At 40.6% G+C, this 18,649-nt stretch overlaps 1 protein-coding gene across 4 annotated transcripts in view; it reads right to left on the bottom strand.

Moving 5' to 3' along the window:
* SPHKAP (SPHK1 interactor, AKAP domain containing) overlaps positions 1-12,011 on the bottom strand; it is a 354,145-nt gene extending 342,134 nt beyond the window's left edge. For 2 of the 4 annotated variants that reach the window (XM_077488504.1, XM_077488507.1), the window contains exon 1: positions 11,893-11,983. Coding sequence is in view for 2 of the 4 variants with exons in the window: in XM_077488505.1 (XP_077344631.1) it covers positions 11,893-11,915 (23 nt within the window). In the remaining 2 variants the exon portion in view is untranslated. Of the gene's footprint in view, positions 1-11,892 lie in introns of all 4 variants that reach the window. The other 2 variants (XM_077488505.1, XM_077488506.1) reach the window with 2 other exon arrangements.
* Positions 12,012-18,649: the final 6,638 nt, after the last annotated feature.

Raw genomic sequence — 18,649 nt, 5'->3', positions numbered from 1 at the left:
GCATACACACGGTCGGACAAAGTTGTTGGAAAATCCGATTGTACATAACGTGATGACGTTATTTCGTTAGGACGGGACTACGTCCAGGCTAGTAGCCAATAGCTTTGGTCTAGGAATTTGATCTGAGCATGCGTGGCACTTTGTCCGTTGGAGTAGGCTACACAGGATCGGAGTATGTCCGATTGGAGCATTTTGTCTGAAAATTTTACCAGCGAGTTGGAAAAGTTGGTCCGTCGGATATTCAGATGGAAACAGTTCGATGCAGACCACACACAGTCGGAATATCAGACAAAACGGTCCGATAGGACACATTCCGTCGGAATCTCCGACCGTGTGTACAAGGGCTTATAGCTGCAAAAAGTGGACTAACTCAATATTGAACCCTGCGGACTAAGAGTGGGATGCCATTAAAGTTCAGGTGCGTGAAAAGGCAGGCGTGCCAATAATTTTGGCAATATAGTGTACCTGTTTACTTGGAATTTAAATTTAAGTGCTCAAGAGTGACAGAGGTATAATAGAGATTAAATAAACTTTTGTTTTTGTTGGCCATACCATAACTAGCAAAATAGTTTGGTATTGTGACCATCCCCAGCCTTTGATCAAATGTTAGATATATACAGGTGCAAAGAAGGCTGGGTAAAGAATGCTACCATATTTTTCTTTTAAACAGAATAATAAAATGCATGCGACAACATTGTATGGTGAATTTGATAATAACCACTCATAACTTTTTGCACATTACATATATAACGATCCTGGTAGGTATTATTAGCTATTGCCAGGGATTTTTTTCTGAGCTAACAGGTGCAGGAACTCCCACTTTTCTGGGTCACCTCTTTTCTCTGCCCCCTACCCCCCTCTGAGCATCATTCCTTGGTTATAACCCCTACCCGCTTCCCAGTATTGCCCTTTTAGAGAATACAGAACCAAGTATCATTTTGTGGTGCAAGTATTTTGTATGGAATTTGGTAATGATAACAAGAAAAGTAGTAAAATAGATCCACTGCAACCAGTAACAATAGATCCCCCCCCCAACAATAGATCATCCCTAGCAACATTAGAATCCCGGCAGCAACAACAGATTTCCCCACAGCCAGCATCAATAGACTCTGGCAGCCAGCAACAATAGACCCCTTCCTCAGCTGTAGATTTCTCCCAGCAACAACTGACCCCCAGCAATATAAGACCCACCCCCAGCAACAATAGACCTCCTCAGCAAAAATAGACCTCTTGTGGTGAAGGTGCCGGACCTGCGTTCTCCCATGCTCCCCCTGAAAAAAAGCCCTGGCTATAGCAACATGGACCCTAAGGGCCCATTTACATGTGTATGTGTGCTGTCGTGTGTGTTGTGCATGACACCTTAACATCCATACACCATGCACCTGCGCTATTGCAAACCACAAATCACAATGTGCATTACAGTGCTCTGTTGGAAAAAAAAATTAGAGCAGGTGCAACTTTTCCCATTTTGGGACCCATTTAAAATAAACCGGCTGGGGTGACACAGAATTCTGAAATATAAAGACACTTTATGTAATAAAGGACCTTGCAATCCCCTCAATATCTCAAACTCTTGTCTTCTTTTTTTCTGTTGTCGCTGTTGTACTGTAGATGTAGTATTTTTATGCAGCGTACACACGATCGAAATTTCGTACAGCAAAAGACCGATGAGAGCTTTTCATCGGAAAATGCGACCGTGTGTATGCTCCATCGGAATTTAGCTGGCCGAATTCCTACCAGCAAAAATTTGATAACATGTTCTCGGAAATTCCGATCGTGTGTATGCAATTCTGACACGCAAAAACTCACGCATGCTCATATTCAACTACAAGACGGAAGCTATTGGCTACTAGGTATTGAACTTCCTTTTTCTAGTCCTGTCGTACGTATTGTATGTCACCGCATTCTTGGCAGTCAGAATTTGGTGTTATGACCGTGTGTAGGCAAGACAGTTTGAGCAGAATTCCATCGAGAATTCTGATCGTGTGTACGCGGCATGAGACTTTGAATATTCTAAGATTATAAAGCTTTACTTAAAGAGGAAGTAAACCCTGATGAGTTTACTTCCTCTTTCATTCCCTGCAAAGGCAAAGCATAATGGACTACTATGCATCGCATAGTAGCCTATTATGTGTCACTTACCTGACACAGGAGCCAGCGAAGTCGCCGCTGTCCCCTGTAGTCCGCCGCATCCATCTTCTTGGTGGGTCTCGCAGCTCCGCCGCTGTCATTCGGCAAAGCCGCGATGACGTCACTCCCGCGCATGCGCACGGGAGCCGACACGCGCGGCAGCTCAGTCGTTGAGAATTCCGCGCTCAGTGCGCCTGCGCGCCGCTGTCTACGGCGCATGCACCGTAGACAGCGGTGCCTGTTTTCGGGCAAATATCTCCTAAACCATATAGGTTTAGGAGATATTTCTTGGACCTACAGGTAAGCCTTAATCTAGGCTTACCTGTAGGTCAAAGTGGTTTGTAAGGGTTTACAACCACTTTAAATATTAGTCCTTTGTGAGGAACCACATCAATTTTAGCATACTGTTAATGAATAGAAAACAACATTTAGAGAGTCGTGATTAATAAAAGCTCTAAGGTTGTATGTGATGTTTTAAATGGTATTAATGTTGAATTTCCTTGGATGTTGTATCATTAAAAGTGCATCGAAGCCTAGTGTGTCCCCCATTTTGGACTTCTTCATGAGCAACAACATTGGAAAGTGTACTTCATGGTAATGTGTAGTCTATCATTATACTGATTACGTTTAGTCTATTTGACTTCTGGTTTTAAGGAACTACACTCTCATGTTGTACTGTTGATTGACCCGGCTAATGTGTAGGGTAAGGGTCATATTTTTCAGATTTTACTTGTTCATTGACCGTATTACTTGTGATATTTTCTTACTGTCTCACCTTGCATTATAAATAAAAACATATTGAAAGTAAAGGAAAGTGTACTTCATGTTAAGTAGGTAGCTTAAAGGCATAGCTTAATTTTGCAAATTTAATAATAGCACCCAAATGACTGCTGAGGCGCAATGAGCCCAGGTACAATTAACTAACATAGATGTATAGACAAACCTTCTCCCTTGCCCCCACACCCTATTAAATAAAAACACTTACAACCATTAGGTTGGAAAGGGCAAGGCCACAGCTTTATTAAGTCTAGCACATAACATGTGAACACTTTTCAACTAGTGCCAGCCACAGTTGTACTGTGAGCACACAATTCCAAAAGGGAGGGAGGGGGGCCTGACCTAACCATAAGTGCTGGACAGGGCATCTACTTCCGATTTCCATCAAGGGCATATCCCATTACAGCCATTTTATGCTGGAAAGGTCAAGAAACCACAGCAAGCTGAGACATACCATAAGGGGGCGGGAGGGTGGGCAGCTCTTCCAACCACGTTTCCTGAAAGACCCAGAATCCCCTGGGGCATAACTTTTACAGAGCTCAGGCCAAGTCCATACCCCCTAACAACCAATCCTTGGTGACCACTCAGCCACCTTGTCCCGCACCTGGCCATGCCCCCATCAGTCAAGGCTCTCTTTCCCTAAGGGGCTCAAGAGGCCTTCATTATTAAAGCTCCGTTCACACCTAGACCTTTTTTTGGACGTTTTTCTGCTGTAAGCCTCAGCTCTAAAAATGCCCAACAAGAAAAATCCCATTCATTTCAATGGCCCCTGTTCACATTTGAGCGTTCTGTCACCTAAAGCAAAAGCCTGTCACTCAAAAAAGTACATAAGCGTCTTTTTTGGCAGATTACAGGCATTTTAAATCTTTTATTGCATTGGGGACATTTTGAAATTCAAAACGCCTGTATAAAAACTCCAGAAAAAATGCCCTGGAAAAAAAACGCCTGAAAAAATGCCCAAAACACGCCTGTAAAAAAGCAACGCCTAGATGTGAATGGAGCCTTAAATAAAACTAATTCAAAGTAGCAACATTAAACCCACTAGAATACATGATAACCTCTATTTTTCAACAGGGCCAGTTTGTGAAAAAAAAGTTTCCCTCGTTTTTTTTTTTCTTTTATTGCGGCCCATAGTACTATATTAAGACCCTTCTAAGTGGAACTGTCAAACAGCAGACTCATTAACTCCATCTGCCAACAGATGCTGGTGTGTTCCCAGATCTATCCAACTGCCAATTTGAGGGGGTCTCACACTTCATGGTAGGTACTGCATTATTCATTTTTACATCACACAGAATGCTGCATGAGGAATGGAACTACATAGCTGTTTTCTATGGTCTCTGGGGTGAGGGTACATATTTAGTCCGGCCAATCCTAGTGAAGCCTTGAAGGAGAAGTACAATAAAATAGTGGGTGATTCAACCCAACGTCTTCCACCATAAACAAAAATAATTTGTTTTAGGTGGCCTGATCCTCTGTTCATGGACTACTGGGAAAATGATTGCAAGAAAATAAATTAAGATTTCTATTATATGTTTCTCAGGTTGTTTTGCACGTTGCTTCCTTTTTTTTATCAGAAGAGACTGGGAGTTCTTTATTTAATGACATTTAATGACATTTATTCTCATTCTCTATTTTAGCTCTTTGATGTTACATTTTTGTTGACACAGTTTCATCTGAAACAACTCATTACACAGCAAAACACATCAGAAGTTATTGTGCACATATACAGTAATAATGATATGCTGTAAATAAACCCCAAATAAGAGCAGCATGCATTTCTTCAACCCTAAGGGCCCTTTGAGAAACAGGCAATCGTTCTGTCAGTTTTTTGATCTGCGATTATATGGATCAAAAACAGACAGCCATACACCTTATTGGTGGCCAGATGTAAGGAAACTTGTGTTTGCCTACATCCACTCTCCTTTGGTTCTGTTCAGGTCTGTTGGACCAAATAGAAAAGACTGACCGGAGGTGGACAGATATAGGTGGTTTAAAGTAAGCTTACATCCTCCCAACCATACGGATTACATGAATCTATTTTTTGCTTAGAGTTAAACAGACATGGATGCTGAAAATGTGACGTACAGTATGTACCATTCTAATCCAACTCAGCAAGGGAACAGTGTAGGATCCTTTACTGAGACTGACACCACCCATGTGAATGGGGCTTTACCCAATTTAAGGCTTGTCCTGAAAATTTGGATATTAATGCAAATCAAGAAAAGTATTATGCACAGTTCTCAATTGTTTTTATTGCAAGTGCACTTATACGGCTACAATCACCTCTAGCTTATTTTGACACCCATTTAGGGCCAATCTGGACTCATGACTGACAAGCAGCATAGACATAAAATGTAATAGTTGAAGATACTTTGCCTCCTTAAAGCGCAACTCCACCCAAAAGGGAAGCTCTGCTTGTTTGCTTTCTCCCTCCCTCCGCTGCTATATTTGGCACCTTTCGAGAGGAAGCAGATATCTGTCAAAACCAGGTACCCGCCTCCCACTTCTGGGTAAGATCACCGCAATTGTTTTGCAGCAATCGATGCAATTTCTGGCCCTTCCCCCCGCCTTCTGGGAGACAAACAGGTCCCAGAAGACAAAAAGGATTGTGAGGGGGACTTATGGACTTTACAGGCACCCGTAAGAAACAAAATTCCATAAAAACTATTTTATTATTCCAAAAACATACAAAGTATGAGATTAAAAATAGGTAGATACACTAATCAATAGAGACATCAATATGTCTGTCTATGTGCTGCGTGTTCAAACCGTCTCCCTAACAGCACTCAATTGATTATTACCTGCTTTCTAATTAGAGATGTTGTTGATGTATGTCATTTCTTGATTGATATATATATATATATATATATATATATATATATACATCTTTTGTTTTTTTAAGAATTTTTCATTGAGCCCCAGAAGAAGCATTGCACTGACGCGAAACATGTCGGGCATGGGACCTACTTTAGCATATCATCTGTGTGAATATACACCTATGCTTCAGTTCATTACACTATATTGATGGCTATTGTATAGAGTTACAATATTTATATGATAACAATTAATGATGTATTTTCTGCTGATTGTGGTCATTATTGATTAGTGTATCTACCTATTTTTAATCTCATACTTTGTATGTTTTTGGAATAATAAAATAGTTTTTATGGAATTTTGTTTCTTACGGGTGCCTGTAAAGTCCATAAGTCCCCCTCACAATCCTTTTTGTATATAGTGTATGCGGACGTTGGCACTGTGTTTACTAAGACTTTTATCAGGATATCCACTTCCACCACTAAGTGATTATTGATATCCTTTACTCATTTTCTCTATTCCAGGTCCCAGAAGACAGCGGGACCATTCAGAAAGTGTAGCGCGACTCATGCATGCGTAGTAGGAAACAGGCTGTGAAGCCACAAGGCTTTACTTCCTGTTTCCCTTAGTGAAGATCCCGGCGCCTGCACCCGGAGCTGATAGATGGGTTGGCTTCGTGTGCCAACATTGTGGGATGCCTGGACAGGTAAGTGTCCTTATATTAAAAGTCAGCAGCTACAGTATTTGTAGCTGCTGACTTTTAATTCCCCCCCCCCCCACTGGAACTTCTCTTTAATCACCTAGTAACACATTCAAACAGATTTGGTTAGCAGAAAAAGGCCACAGTTCACAGGGACTTGCATATTTCTGAGCTGCATTGGATCCACACCAAAATAATTTGGAATTGAAAGCTACTACTGTTAAAAAGTTGCCATAACCCATACAGAATGAAGACTGAAACTGTGGACAATGCTTTTAGACAAAGGGATCCTTCTAGACAAAGATAAACTAACTTGCAGTTTACTAAACGGGTGAAATGTTAAAAGCAAAAACAGGTTTGTGGTGGCAAAAAAGCATGAATACAATCCAGAATAATGAAAGCTGCACAAACATGGACCCTTCACAGTAATGCCTCTGGGGTCAACTTACTAAAAACTGGAGAGTACAAAATCTGGTGCAGTTGTGCTTGGTAGCCAATCAGCTTCTAACTTCAGCTTTGTAAAATAAGCTTTGACAATAAAACCTGGATGATGACTGGTTTCTATGTAGATGTACACCTGATTGTGCCCTCTCCAATTTTAGTAAATCAACACCTATGTGACTCAATCAGGGTAACATGTGGTTGCATAGCATAGCCTCTATAATACTATAACAGAGATTCTAGCTTTGAATCACTATTTCAGTAAAACATTACAGAACACAAACAACTACTGTACTTGCTATTATCTTGATAATCAGTGGCCCTCATAGTAAAGTCCACCGTAGCTCTGGTAAATGGCTGAGGGATCCAAAGCCCAAATGCAGAGCAATCTGGAAGCAATCATGCAGAGGCTCCCCATGGTAGATGGGTCTTCTATAGAAGCTGCATTCTATTGGGTTTCTATGTGGCCTATGAAAGTAGAAGGTCTCTCATCTCTCTGTAGATCACTTGCCCAGGTACCTCTGCCTCATCAGATGTGGCCTTTCTGAGCTGCTGAGGGAAAGAAACTCACCTTACCTGGGCATGTCCAAGTAACCCAGCGAATTATGCGAAAAGGAATTGAAGAGGCTTTCACCTGTATCTGAACACGGTGAGTAAATGGGCCCCTCAATACATTATCTCACTTTTACTAGTGCGTGTGTAACTTCACTATTTACTAATGAACTAATAGCCATAACATTGACTGAAGTAAACCTCTACCATTTGGCAGTTTAAAAACGAGTGTCCATGTCTCCTGGGCTGCTCTTTCTTTGCTTAAGTACCGTACACTATATTTTTCTAATGTTAGCGTGTTCAGCCTCGAAAATCTGATTCATTTTCTGCTCATACAAATCTGGGGAAAAGAAAATCAGGTGGCGGCTCTTTTCAAAAGGGGCCTTTGGCATCTGGACTAAGTTCTTCAATCAAAACAAATCAGACATTTGACTCAAAAGCTCCAGGCAATGAACAGAATATGTGAAATGCAAAACTTTTGGCCTTAGTCTGCTCTTCTATTCTGAATGCACAGTTTGGAACTGAAAGATAAATGTAACTGTGGGTTTTGGGCCAGTAGAAGAAAAGGAAGCCTGCTCCAGAACAAGCCCAGCTTCTATAAAATGCAGACAACATACTAGTTATTACACAAAATCCGATTCCATCTAACGGGGGCCCCTGCCAAACCTTTCATTGTAAACTATCAGATGCTGGGTAGAATGGATTCCCCTTGCTTTGGGATTTCTCCAAAACAAGGGGTATCGCTTCATAGATAGCTATCACCAGAACAGGAAGCCGTCCCGTCTTTTCTCTGATGACAATTTTGGGATTTTCCATAATTTCCTGTATCAGGGATAATTACCATTGGGACCAGTAAAAAGAATATCCCCAGAGATGACAGAGGGAACCTGATAGTGATTTTAACCCCTCACCATTTTATTCAAAATTAAACTTGAAAATGAGTTTAAGTTTTTTTTTTGTTACAGGTGTAGTCACATGACTTACCTGTAAGAAGTATGTCCCATGCCAAGCTGATTACTGTAGAAATCTCTCCCAGTGATGCCCAGTTCTTTTCACAGTGCTGAAGTTCCCATGCTTCATGAGTTTATGGCTTCAGGTCTAACACTGAAGTACATCGAAGAAGGTCCCAACAGGTGCCCAACTCTTTCTGTCCTGTCCTCCTTGGATTGCTTTCCCAGAAGGCAACACATTCACTAAATGGAGGAGAGGATCCTTTCATTCATCCACCACCCTATTCACAGAATGCGTTGCATTGTTTTCACATAATGTAAGGTCAGTGGAGGAAAGGAAAGAAGTGGGTGCCCAACAGGACCTTTTTCAATAGGTTAGGCCATACACTAATAAAATTTAATTCAAAAAACGTTTGTTTTAGGAATGCTTGTTCAATTTTCCAATGTCAGTGGAGTAAAACTGCCATTCATTTTGACCCCAACGATGAAAAAAATTTAAAGCAGCAAAATTTTAAAATGTTCTTTAATGAACACATTTGAAACCGTGAATGTAGTTTTCTTTCAGAAACCAAATGTTAAAAATCTAACTTTTCTGAAGGACTTTTGAACAACATTTGTTGTCATCAAATGTAATGAAAACTTTTGTACCAATATTCATTCAAAAATGTATGTTCAGCTTTAGACCCAAAGCTATTAACCCCCAGCGCTAGACTCAGCATCCCTGGAAAGAAACTTTCTAAAGAATTCATCAGCCTGCAGAACAAGGGACAAGAAAACTTCATTACAAAAATTTTACCTAAATTTCAGCTTTAAAAATAGCTTTCCATGCACTTTAATGTAAACTATTTTTACTACATTTATATCCACTTGGATTTACCACAGAGTCCTCAGACTTTATTTTGTAAAAAAAAAACTTTGTCTAAAAGTGGAATCATGTTTTCAGCCAACAAAATGGCTGTCTTTGCTGTGTCTGGGTCACTTTAAGAAATTTGCATGGCGCGGATGTCTAGTGATGAACAGCTCCAATCATGTTTGCAGTGACACCCTTTTTGTTTATGGGTCTTTTTCTTTACAATGAATTCCAATGAGTATTGCATGGGGCAGAGACAGGAGATATGATTTGCATCAAGTAAAATAAAAAAGTAAGTAAACAGGTGGAAGGAAAGATTTGATTGCTGTACAAAGGAATACTTTTCAAAGCAAAGAAAGGAGATGAAAAAGAGTTATTTATATTTTGTTCTCAGCTCCCGGGATAAATGATTCATGGAACATTCATCTATTTCTTTCATCCATCCTTCAGACTCTGCTACCTTTGGGTATATAATCACATTTCACGCTTTACCAACGCAACCCAGAGCTCTAGGGACAAACGTAGACAGACTGAATATTTGGTGGAGGTGTTTGATATTTGTTTGCATGCAATAAAATCCATAAACATTTTAATAGGGCGGCTACTAGATGGCAGGATTTGAAGAGTTTAGATTTGATCAGATTTATATACATACACATTCCAATACAGAGAAGAATGCTTAGGTAGACCTGCAGCTTTGGAAAAAGCCTACTGAATTAATGAGAACATCCTGTCACAAGAGCTTATGCTTGAATTCTGCATGCAAAGCACAGCTTGATTAATGACTTCTCCATTACTTGGCAGAGGGAATATTGACAGGTGGAGCGCAAGCAGGAGAGAAGAACAGTACTATGATAAAACATTCCATAATAAATGATGGAAATAAAAAACATATGTGAAATCAAGTCTGTCCAACCACACATCCTCTCAGGTACCAGGGCATCTTGAAATCTGGGAACGCATATACATGATGATTAAAGAGCCTCTTACCAACTCACATTCTTTTCCTAATTCTCAATCACATACACAAACTAGGGAAGAAAGCCACATTTAAAGTTCCATCCATATATGGGCTCCTCAGTGCAGGAACCTATACCTCTTACATCCAGCATTCAGATAGAAGGGTAGTAAAATCCCCACCACTCTCCTTTATAAAGAAGAGGCTCTATCCACATTTAAAAGCACAGTCACTTCTAAGCTTCAATAAGAAGGAATACTGATACTGACGCATACCTGTCATAATCTTGGACAATACAAACAAACATATGATATTATTAAAAATGCATAAATAGATATTATTTTAACCAATCAGTAGTTCCAAAGAATCAGACAGCTACAATGATATGCAAATATTGACTTTTTTATAAAGTGAAACCTTGACTTCCCCTTCTTTCACCCATCCTCCTCTTTTTATGTATCCTATCACATCAAAGGACCAAAGAAGAAAAAGGCTTAGGATGGTGGGAGGGCAGGATATATATATATATATATATATATATAGATATAGATATATCTTTCTATCTATCTATCTATCTATCTATCTATCTATCTATCTATCTATCTATCTATACACACACACACACACACACACACACACACACACACATATATATATATATATATATATATATATATATATATATAGATATATATATATATATATAGATATATAAATATATTTTTTTATTAAAATGTTATCTCTGCTTATATATTTTACCCTCATATGCCCAATTTAATTTAAAATGAAAGGTTTGCTTTAAAGCTAAAGCTAAATCCGCCAACCACAAAGATGAAGCTCACATTGGTATATGCCCCAGCCACCTCCATCCAAAACAGAACCAAGATCTTTAAAATCCATAGATACACCAAAGCTTATCTAGAAGGCAGACAATGGAGAATCCATGTTCCCAATACTGACTACTGAAATTTAGTAAAGATTGGGCTGTGGTGTCTAAAAATCTGTAATAAAAGGTTTATTGGCTGTAAGCATGATAGGAGTAGCCAACAAAAGATTACATGAGTTACAGAAAGGGGGGGGGGGGGGGGGCAGATTGTGGTGTCTAAAACCATTGGTGCCTCCTGGTACTCAGATGTGTCAAATCCCTGACCAGGTCCAGGCTACTCCAATCTGTTAAACAAAGAATCACCAAACCTACAACTGATAAAAGCTACTTTTAGCATCTAGAATATTATCAACTCCAGTATCCAAAGCCCCACACACAACCAGACACTGGGGAGGAGGAAACTGACCTATACTGGAATGTATTCCTATACACCACAATGAGGACCACCGACTATTGTAAACTAAGAAAGTGGAAATAACATTTGTACTTTCTCTGCTGCTATCCCTCCAGTCTTTTCTCATACACTATAGGAATGCTCTTGCTATGAGAAGGTGTTATGGAGAATATTTGGGGAATGTCATAGTTCTGATCCCTTAGGGTCGCATATTCCAATAGTTGAGAGATGTTTTTCCCGAAAATTCTTAGCCATGTATGTAATTTGCCCACATCCGACAAAATCTGACATCTTTCTGGGTATTAGTTCATCCTGGCAAAATAAATCAGAACAGTCCCCCAAAAAAATACTAAGTTCTAAAACGAATCCAGTGTAATAAATTGCTGTGGTTCTGTAGACAGCAGTTTGGTGGGTGCAGATCTCTGGGGAGGACTTACCTGTGGGATGCACAGGAGCACATCTCCAGCAGCGCAGCCCGGACACACTGACAGCAATGTACAGCGCTGTGATCACTGACTCCAGTCTACTGCTAGAGCTGGGAATATTCCTCATCACATACAAGAGAATGGCCACTCCTTCCATCTACACACCGATGAGTCACAGCAGCACACGATGGGAGCAGGCAGTCCTCATTAACCCTCTATCCGCTATCTATGCCAGGAATACAGGGTCAGCTTGCTGGCAGGGTGCTGAAATCAAATGACAGCTATTAGCAGCTATTAGCATCCTTATGCATTAGCCAGGCTGAGTTCATAGGACTCTCATCTGATCTGAGCTATTCATCTAATGCTGCCCACACATCTATCCAGAGGATCCCACTTGTAGTCATTTCATTCTCAATAGTTTTCATTGAGTTTTGCAAAATAGATAACAGAAGTACAAGTCTTGGGTACCAAAGCAGGAAACAGATCAAGGCTATGATTATAATTGGAAGAAAAACAAAACAAAAACAAAAACAAAAAACAAAGACAGGAATTCTCTATATATTCCAGATCATAAATCTGAGAAGAACAGAAGGGCAAGAAAAAACCTTTTATTTTAACTATAATCATATGTGTGCACAGCGGATTGGATAAGACCCCTTTGCAGGCGCTATAGCGTTAAAAATAGCGCCTGCAAAATGCCCTAAAACAGTTGCTCCATTCACTCCAGTGTGAAAGCCCGAGGAGCGGTACGCTGGCAGGGCATCAGAAAAAGTCCTGCCAGCAGCTTCTTTGGAGCAGTGAACTCCCCGCTCCTCCACCACTGCTCTCCATCCATTGAAATCAATGAGGCAGCGCTGCGATACTGCCAGCAAAACGCCAGTCTGGTGGCGTTTTACGGGTGGATTTAACCCCCTCTTGACCACTAGCAGTGGGTTAAAATGGTGTCAGTAGAACCCGAGGACGGTGTCTGTGGGCATTGGACGGTGTCAGTTGTTTTTATTTGTATCATTTAATTTTTTTTACAGTTTTTTAGGACCCCCGTTAAGGGGCTTTGGTGAAATATCTAAACAGGGGGAATCTGCACCACACAGGGTGATTCGGGTGTGATCGGGCACACCTGGCAAGCCCTGTGCTCATGCTTATGACCATCATAGGCGTGCGCACAGGGTGTGCTGAGTGTTCCTGGGTACACCTTAATGACCCCATGCGCATTAGCATCAGGGTTGCCAACCGCCAGTATATTTACTGACAGTTTGTAAAAAATCTGTGATTTTCTTTTTAAGACTGCCAGTAAATATCAGGTGCTGATCATTTCATGCTGTGTTGACTTTTTAAGTGTAAATCAAGCAAATTACTTTGTTATAGGTATTGTCAGTAAAAGAAAGAAAGCCCCAAGGCTAACGTTGTGCTAGATAATAATCAACCACTGAAGTAAGTAAAAATAAAGCAGCCAGCACCTAAAGTTCAATACCAAAAACTTCCAATAAGACAAATAACAAAGTGAGTGCAGCGCTAATAATGATGTCAAATATAATTAATTTTACATCATTATTAGCGCTGCACTCACTTTGTTATTTATATGTATTGTCAGTGTTTCCACATCACATTTATACTGTTCAAATATTCACTGTGTTCGTTTTCAATAGGAGTTCTGTAATTTCTCAGGTTGCAAGTAAAAAATGTGCTCCGCCAGTAAATTGTCCATGTTTTGTCAGTAAACAAAATGCTGCGGGAGGTTGGCAACCCTGATTAGCATTATCACTCTGTATGCCGCCTGGGAAGATAAGAAAGATCTTCATCTTACCGGCTCTGCTTACACAATTCTCTTTCCCCATGCTGGCAGGTAGATCAATGTGCCGGGGACCATATATATGTCGACACACACATGTGTGTTTGAGGTTTAGGGTGCAGACCCTATCCCTAATGCAATAGGCTGCGTATGCAAACTGTATGCTTCATGAGGCTTTAGGTGTTGGCGGAGGGCACAGGTGTGCCATAAAGCTGCTGCAACTGGAGTAGCCGCTAAAGTTGGCTATACTGTACATGGATATAAACAGTGCAGCGCTGCACTTTTTATATCCTTTGTTTGCACAAGTTGTCTTTTGTAGTGCTGGCTGCTTTATATTTCTATTATATATCACTAAGTGCAGTTTAACACTATGCTACATACTGTACATGGAAAAAAAATGTAATAAAACAACATGGATTTCCCTGTCCACACAATTGAGGTGGATGAAGCAATCCTCCCCATTGTGCCACTGCATTCTGATAGAAGGACTCCTCCGCTGTCAGAATACACTGATCAGTGCTGCAGTTGATAAGAATGGCCATAAATCAAAATTTGGCGGTCCCTGCAGATCTGACTGAATTATAATACATTTATGGCCAGTTTTACATTTTAACCACTTGCAGACCAGACTATTTTGCTGGTCAAAGACCAGACCACTTTTTGCGATTCGGCACTGCGTCGTTTTAACTGACAATTGCGCGACGCGACGTGGCTCCCAAACAAAATTGACGTCCTTTTTTTCCCACAAATAGAGCTTTCTTTTGGTGGTATTTGATCACCCCTGCGGTTTTTATTTTTTGCGCTATAAACAAAAATAGAGCGTCAATTTTGAAAAAAACGCATTATTTTTTACTTTTTGTTATAATAAATATCCCCCAAAAATATATAAAAAAACATTTTTTTCCCTCAGTTTAGGCCGATACGTATTCTTCTACATATTTTTGGTAAAAAAAAAATCGCAATAAGTGACTATTGATTGGTTTGCGCAAAAGTTATAGCGTTTACAACATAGGGATAGTTTTATAGCATTTTTATTAATAATTTTTTATTATTTTTTTTTTTACTAGTAATGGCGGCAATCAGCGATTTTTATTGTGACTGCAACGTTGTGGGGGACCCATCGGACATTTTTGACACATTTTTGGGACCATTGTCATTTATACAGTAATCACTGCTATATAAATGCAGTGATTCCTGTGTAAATGACACTGGCAGTGAAGGGGTTAACCAGTGGATGGCAGTGTAGGGGTTAAGTGTTCCTAATGGTGTGTTACTAACTGTGGGGGGGGGTTGGGCTTTCATTTAGTGAACACTGATCTCTGCTCCAATCACATGGAGCAGAGATCAGCGTCACTAGTTGCTAGGCAGAATGGAGAAATGCTGTTTACTCTGCATTTCCTCCATTCGGCCGCTCCGTGAGACGATCGCGGGGATGCCCGCGGCGATCGAGTCCGCGGGTCCCGCGACCGGACTCACGGGGGTCCCGACCAGCGCGGGAGCGCGCCGCCGGCGGCGCACTCCCGATGGCAGGGCGGCATTGAATATTGGACGTACCTGTACGCCAATATGCCTGCCCGTGCCATTCTGTCGACATACATCGTCGTGCGCTGGTCGGGAAGTGGTTAACTGATTCAGCCCCAGAAGATTTTACCCCCTTCCTGAACAGAGCACTTTTTGCGATTCAGCACTGCATCATTTTAACTGACAATTGCCGTTGGACACAAACAAAATTGACGTCCTTTTTTTCCCCACAAATAGAGCTTTCTTTTGGTGGTATTTGATCACCTCTGCGGTTTTTATGGTTTGCGCTATAAACAAAAAAAGAATGAAAATTTTGAAAAAAATTCAATATTTTTTACTTTTTGCTATAATAAATATCCCCAGAAATATATAAAAAAAACTATTTTTTCCTCGGTTTAGGCTATGTATTCGTCTACATATTTTTGGTAAAAAAAAAATTGCAATAAGCATATACTGATTGGTTTGCGCAAAAGTTATAGCGTCTACAAAATAGGGGATAGTCTTATGGCATTTCTATTATTAATTTATTTTTTATTAGTAATGGCGGTGATCTGTGATTTTTACTGCGAAATTATGGCCAGACGCTTTTGACACTATTTTGGGACCATTGTCATTTATACAGCGATCAGTGCTATAAATACTCACTGATTACTGTGTAAATGACACTGGCAGGGAAGGGGTTATCCAGTAGGGGTCCATCAAGGGGTCAAGTGTGTCCTATTGAGTGATTCTAACTGTGGGGGGGGGGTGGGCTTCCACTCTTCCACTCACATGATCTCTGTCATGTCACAAGGCAGAACGGGGAAATGCCTTGTTTACATAGGCATATCCCCATTCTGCGACCCGTGACACGATCACCGGGAGACTGGCAGGGAAGGGGTTAACCAGTAGGGGTCGATCAAGGGGTTAAGTGTGTCCCATTGAGTGATTATAACTGTGGGACGGATGGGCTTCCACTCACATGATCTCTGTCATGTCATAAGGCAGAATGGGGAAATGCCTTGTTTACATCTCCCCATTCTGCGGCTCGTGACATGTTCACCAGGAGACTGGCGGACATTGAGTCCACTGGTCCCGCGGCACAGTCATGCTGTATGCGGCATGCCCGCTAGCCCCACCATTTAAAGGGCACGTACAGGTACATACATTTGCCCACTGCTGCCATTGTGCCGACATATATCGGCGTGCAGTTGTCAGCATGGTTACCACCCTCCTGCCCAGGCCAATTTTCAGCTTTCAGTGCTGTCGCACTTTGAATGACAATTGTGCAGTCATGCAACACTGTAGCCAAATTACATTTTTAATTATTTTGTTCACACAAATAGAGCTTTCTTTTGGTGGTATGTAATCACCACTGGGTTTTTTTATTTTTTGCTAAATAAATGAAAAAATAATTTTTTCTTTGTTTCTGTTATAAAATTTTTCAAATAAACAATTGTTCTTCATAAATGTATCCCAAAATGTATTCTGCTACATTTCTTTGGTTAAAATAATCCAAATCAGTGTATATTACTTAGTCTGTGTGAAAGTTATAGACTCCACAAACTATGGTATATATCTGAAAATTGATCAATCCTGATGTACGGATGGATCTCATTTCTTGTGACCCTAAAATGCCAGGACAGTAGAAATACCTCCCAAATGATCCCTTTTTGACAGTCCAAGGTATTTAGTAAGAGGCTTGGTGTGTTTTTTGAAGTTGTAATTTTTTTGTCACAATTTTTTAGAAAATTAACAAATTAAAAAATAAAAATTTCAAAATGTTTTTTTGTTTACATACTGTCCATCATCATCATTTAGCTGTGATGGCAGTGATCAGGGACACTGACTGGTGACAGTCAGAAAAAATATATATATACTAAAATATTTTTTTTCCTTTTTTTTAACATTAAATTTGTTTTGTTTTCTTTTTTTACGATTTTTTTTAACACGCTGTGAGTAGAGCAATATAATGTTACCATAGTAACATTGCACCGCTCTGGGGAAGTGATCAGGATTTTTTTTATTTACACATTATGTTTGCTTATAGCTGTGTATTACATTACATTGCTATAAGCTAGCATTTTACTGAATGAAACTGATTCATTCAGTCTGTTTTGTTTTAATTAGCTGTGATTGTTCAAAGCTAATCACATGGTACAGATATTCTGTGATTGGTCCTGTCTGTACCATGTGATTGAACTGACCAATCACAACTAGCAACACATTGGATGGCTTGAAAGAAAGCAATCCATTGTGTACAACTGTCATGTGACCTGCTGTGATTCGTGACGGCGGTCACATGGTACCGGCAGCAAGCCAGTACTCTAATCAGTTATCGGCTGTGTCCCCTGGACGCGGTCAGTGTCAGATCGCGCTGCTGCCTGGCCCCGTATCAGCGCGATTCGTCCATCCTGACAGGACGTCATATGACACCCAATCAGGATAACTAAACCACTGCCAAATCGTCGTTTTGCTATAGGCTGGCCATAAATTAGTCATTTTTTTTTGGTTCAGTAAATTACTCAATTCCCCCAACTGCACACTATAGGTAAATGGGGAATTTTGTACGCTGAGGTATTGCATTCTGACAGCTAGGAAACTTCTTCACCATCAGAATACACTGATTAGTGTTGCCGGCTATAGCCTGCAGTGCTGATTAAACAGGGGATATCCGATACATGGATGCTGGTTCAGTCCCTGCTGAACCAGCTGAATTTCGATCCATGTATGGCCAGCTTAAGTCAGTATATGGCCAGAGACGAATGGCCAGATGTAAACACTGGAGCCTCATCATCCACCGGGGATTAAACGCCCAGTATGCATGGTGCCTCAAAACAAGCAAGATACAAGAAAATGTGCTAAATGATGTTGCACATGCTGGGCCCAAGAATCCACATCCCCCCGCCCTCAAAAAAAAAATAAAAAATTAGGGCTGGGAGTTCCAGTAACAGCTGTGACAAGGAGTATATCCAGGTCAAGGACAAAGTCCTGTAAAATACCATAATCTGTAAATAGGAAAGATGAGAATAAAAAAATGGAAGGGAAAGGGGGGTATGTGGGATGGCCATATTGGAACCAGGGGTTCCACACTTTTAGAAGATCATTCAATCATCCGATGCAACTAAAATAAAAATTGATTAAAGCAGTATTTACGCCCCTCCCCCTTAAAAAAATGATATATGCTGTAAGCTAAGCTGCCCATGTGTACAGTGCTGGAGAAGACATTGAACAAGCAGGTAGGGTCATTTCATTTCAGAAGAGTCATTGCAATTACATGAATTACATAAACCCACACCACCACCTCCTCTACACATGCAACACATCACATGTCCCAGGAGGCTGCAGGACCAATGTGACAGTGTACACTGCGCAGCGTAGTCTTGCGAATGCATAGTGGGGAGCCAACTGTCAAAAGCACACACAGCCAAGATGGTGGCACTGGGGATCCGAAGACAGATAAAGAAAGAACCGGCACCA

The sequence above is a fragment of the Lithobates pipiens genome, unplaced genomic scaffold (genome assembly GCF_037356315.1).
Source record: "Lithobates pipiens isolate NorthernLeopardFrog02 unplaced genomic scaffold, aLitPip1_a1.2 Scaffold_18, whole genome shotgun sequence".
NCBI lineage: Eukaryota > Metazoa > Chordata > Amphibia > Anura > Ranidae > Lithobates > Lithobates pipiens.
Note: the sequence above shows the minus strand (reverse complement) of the source record. Positions and strands in the feature narration are given on the sequence as shown.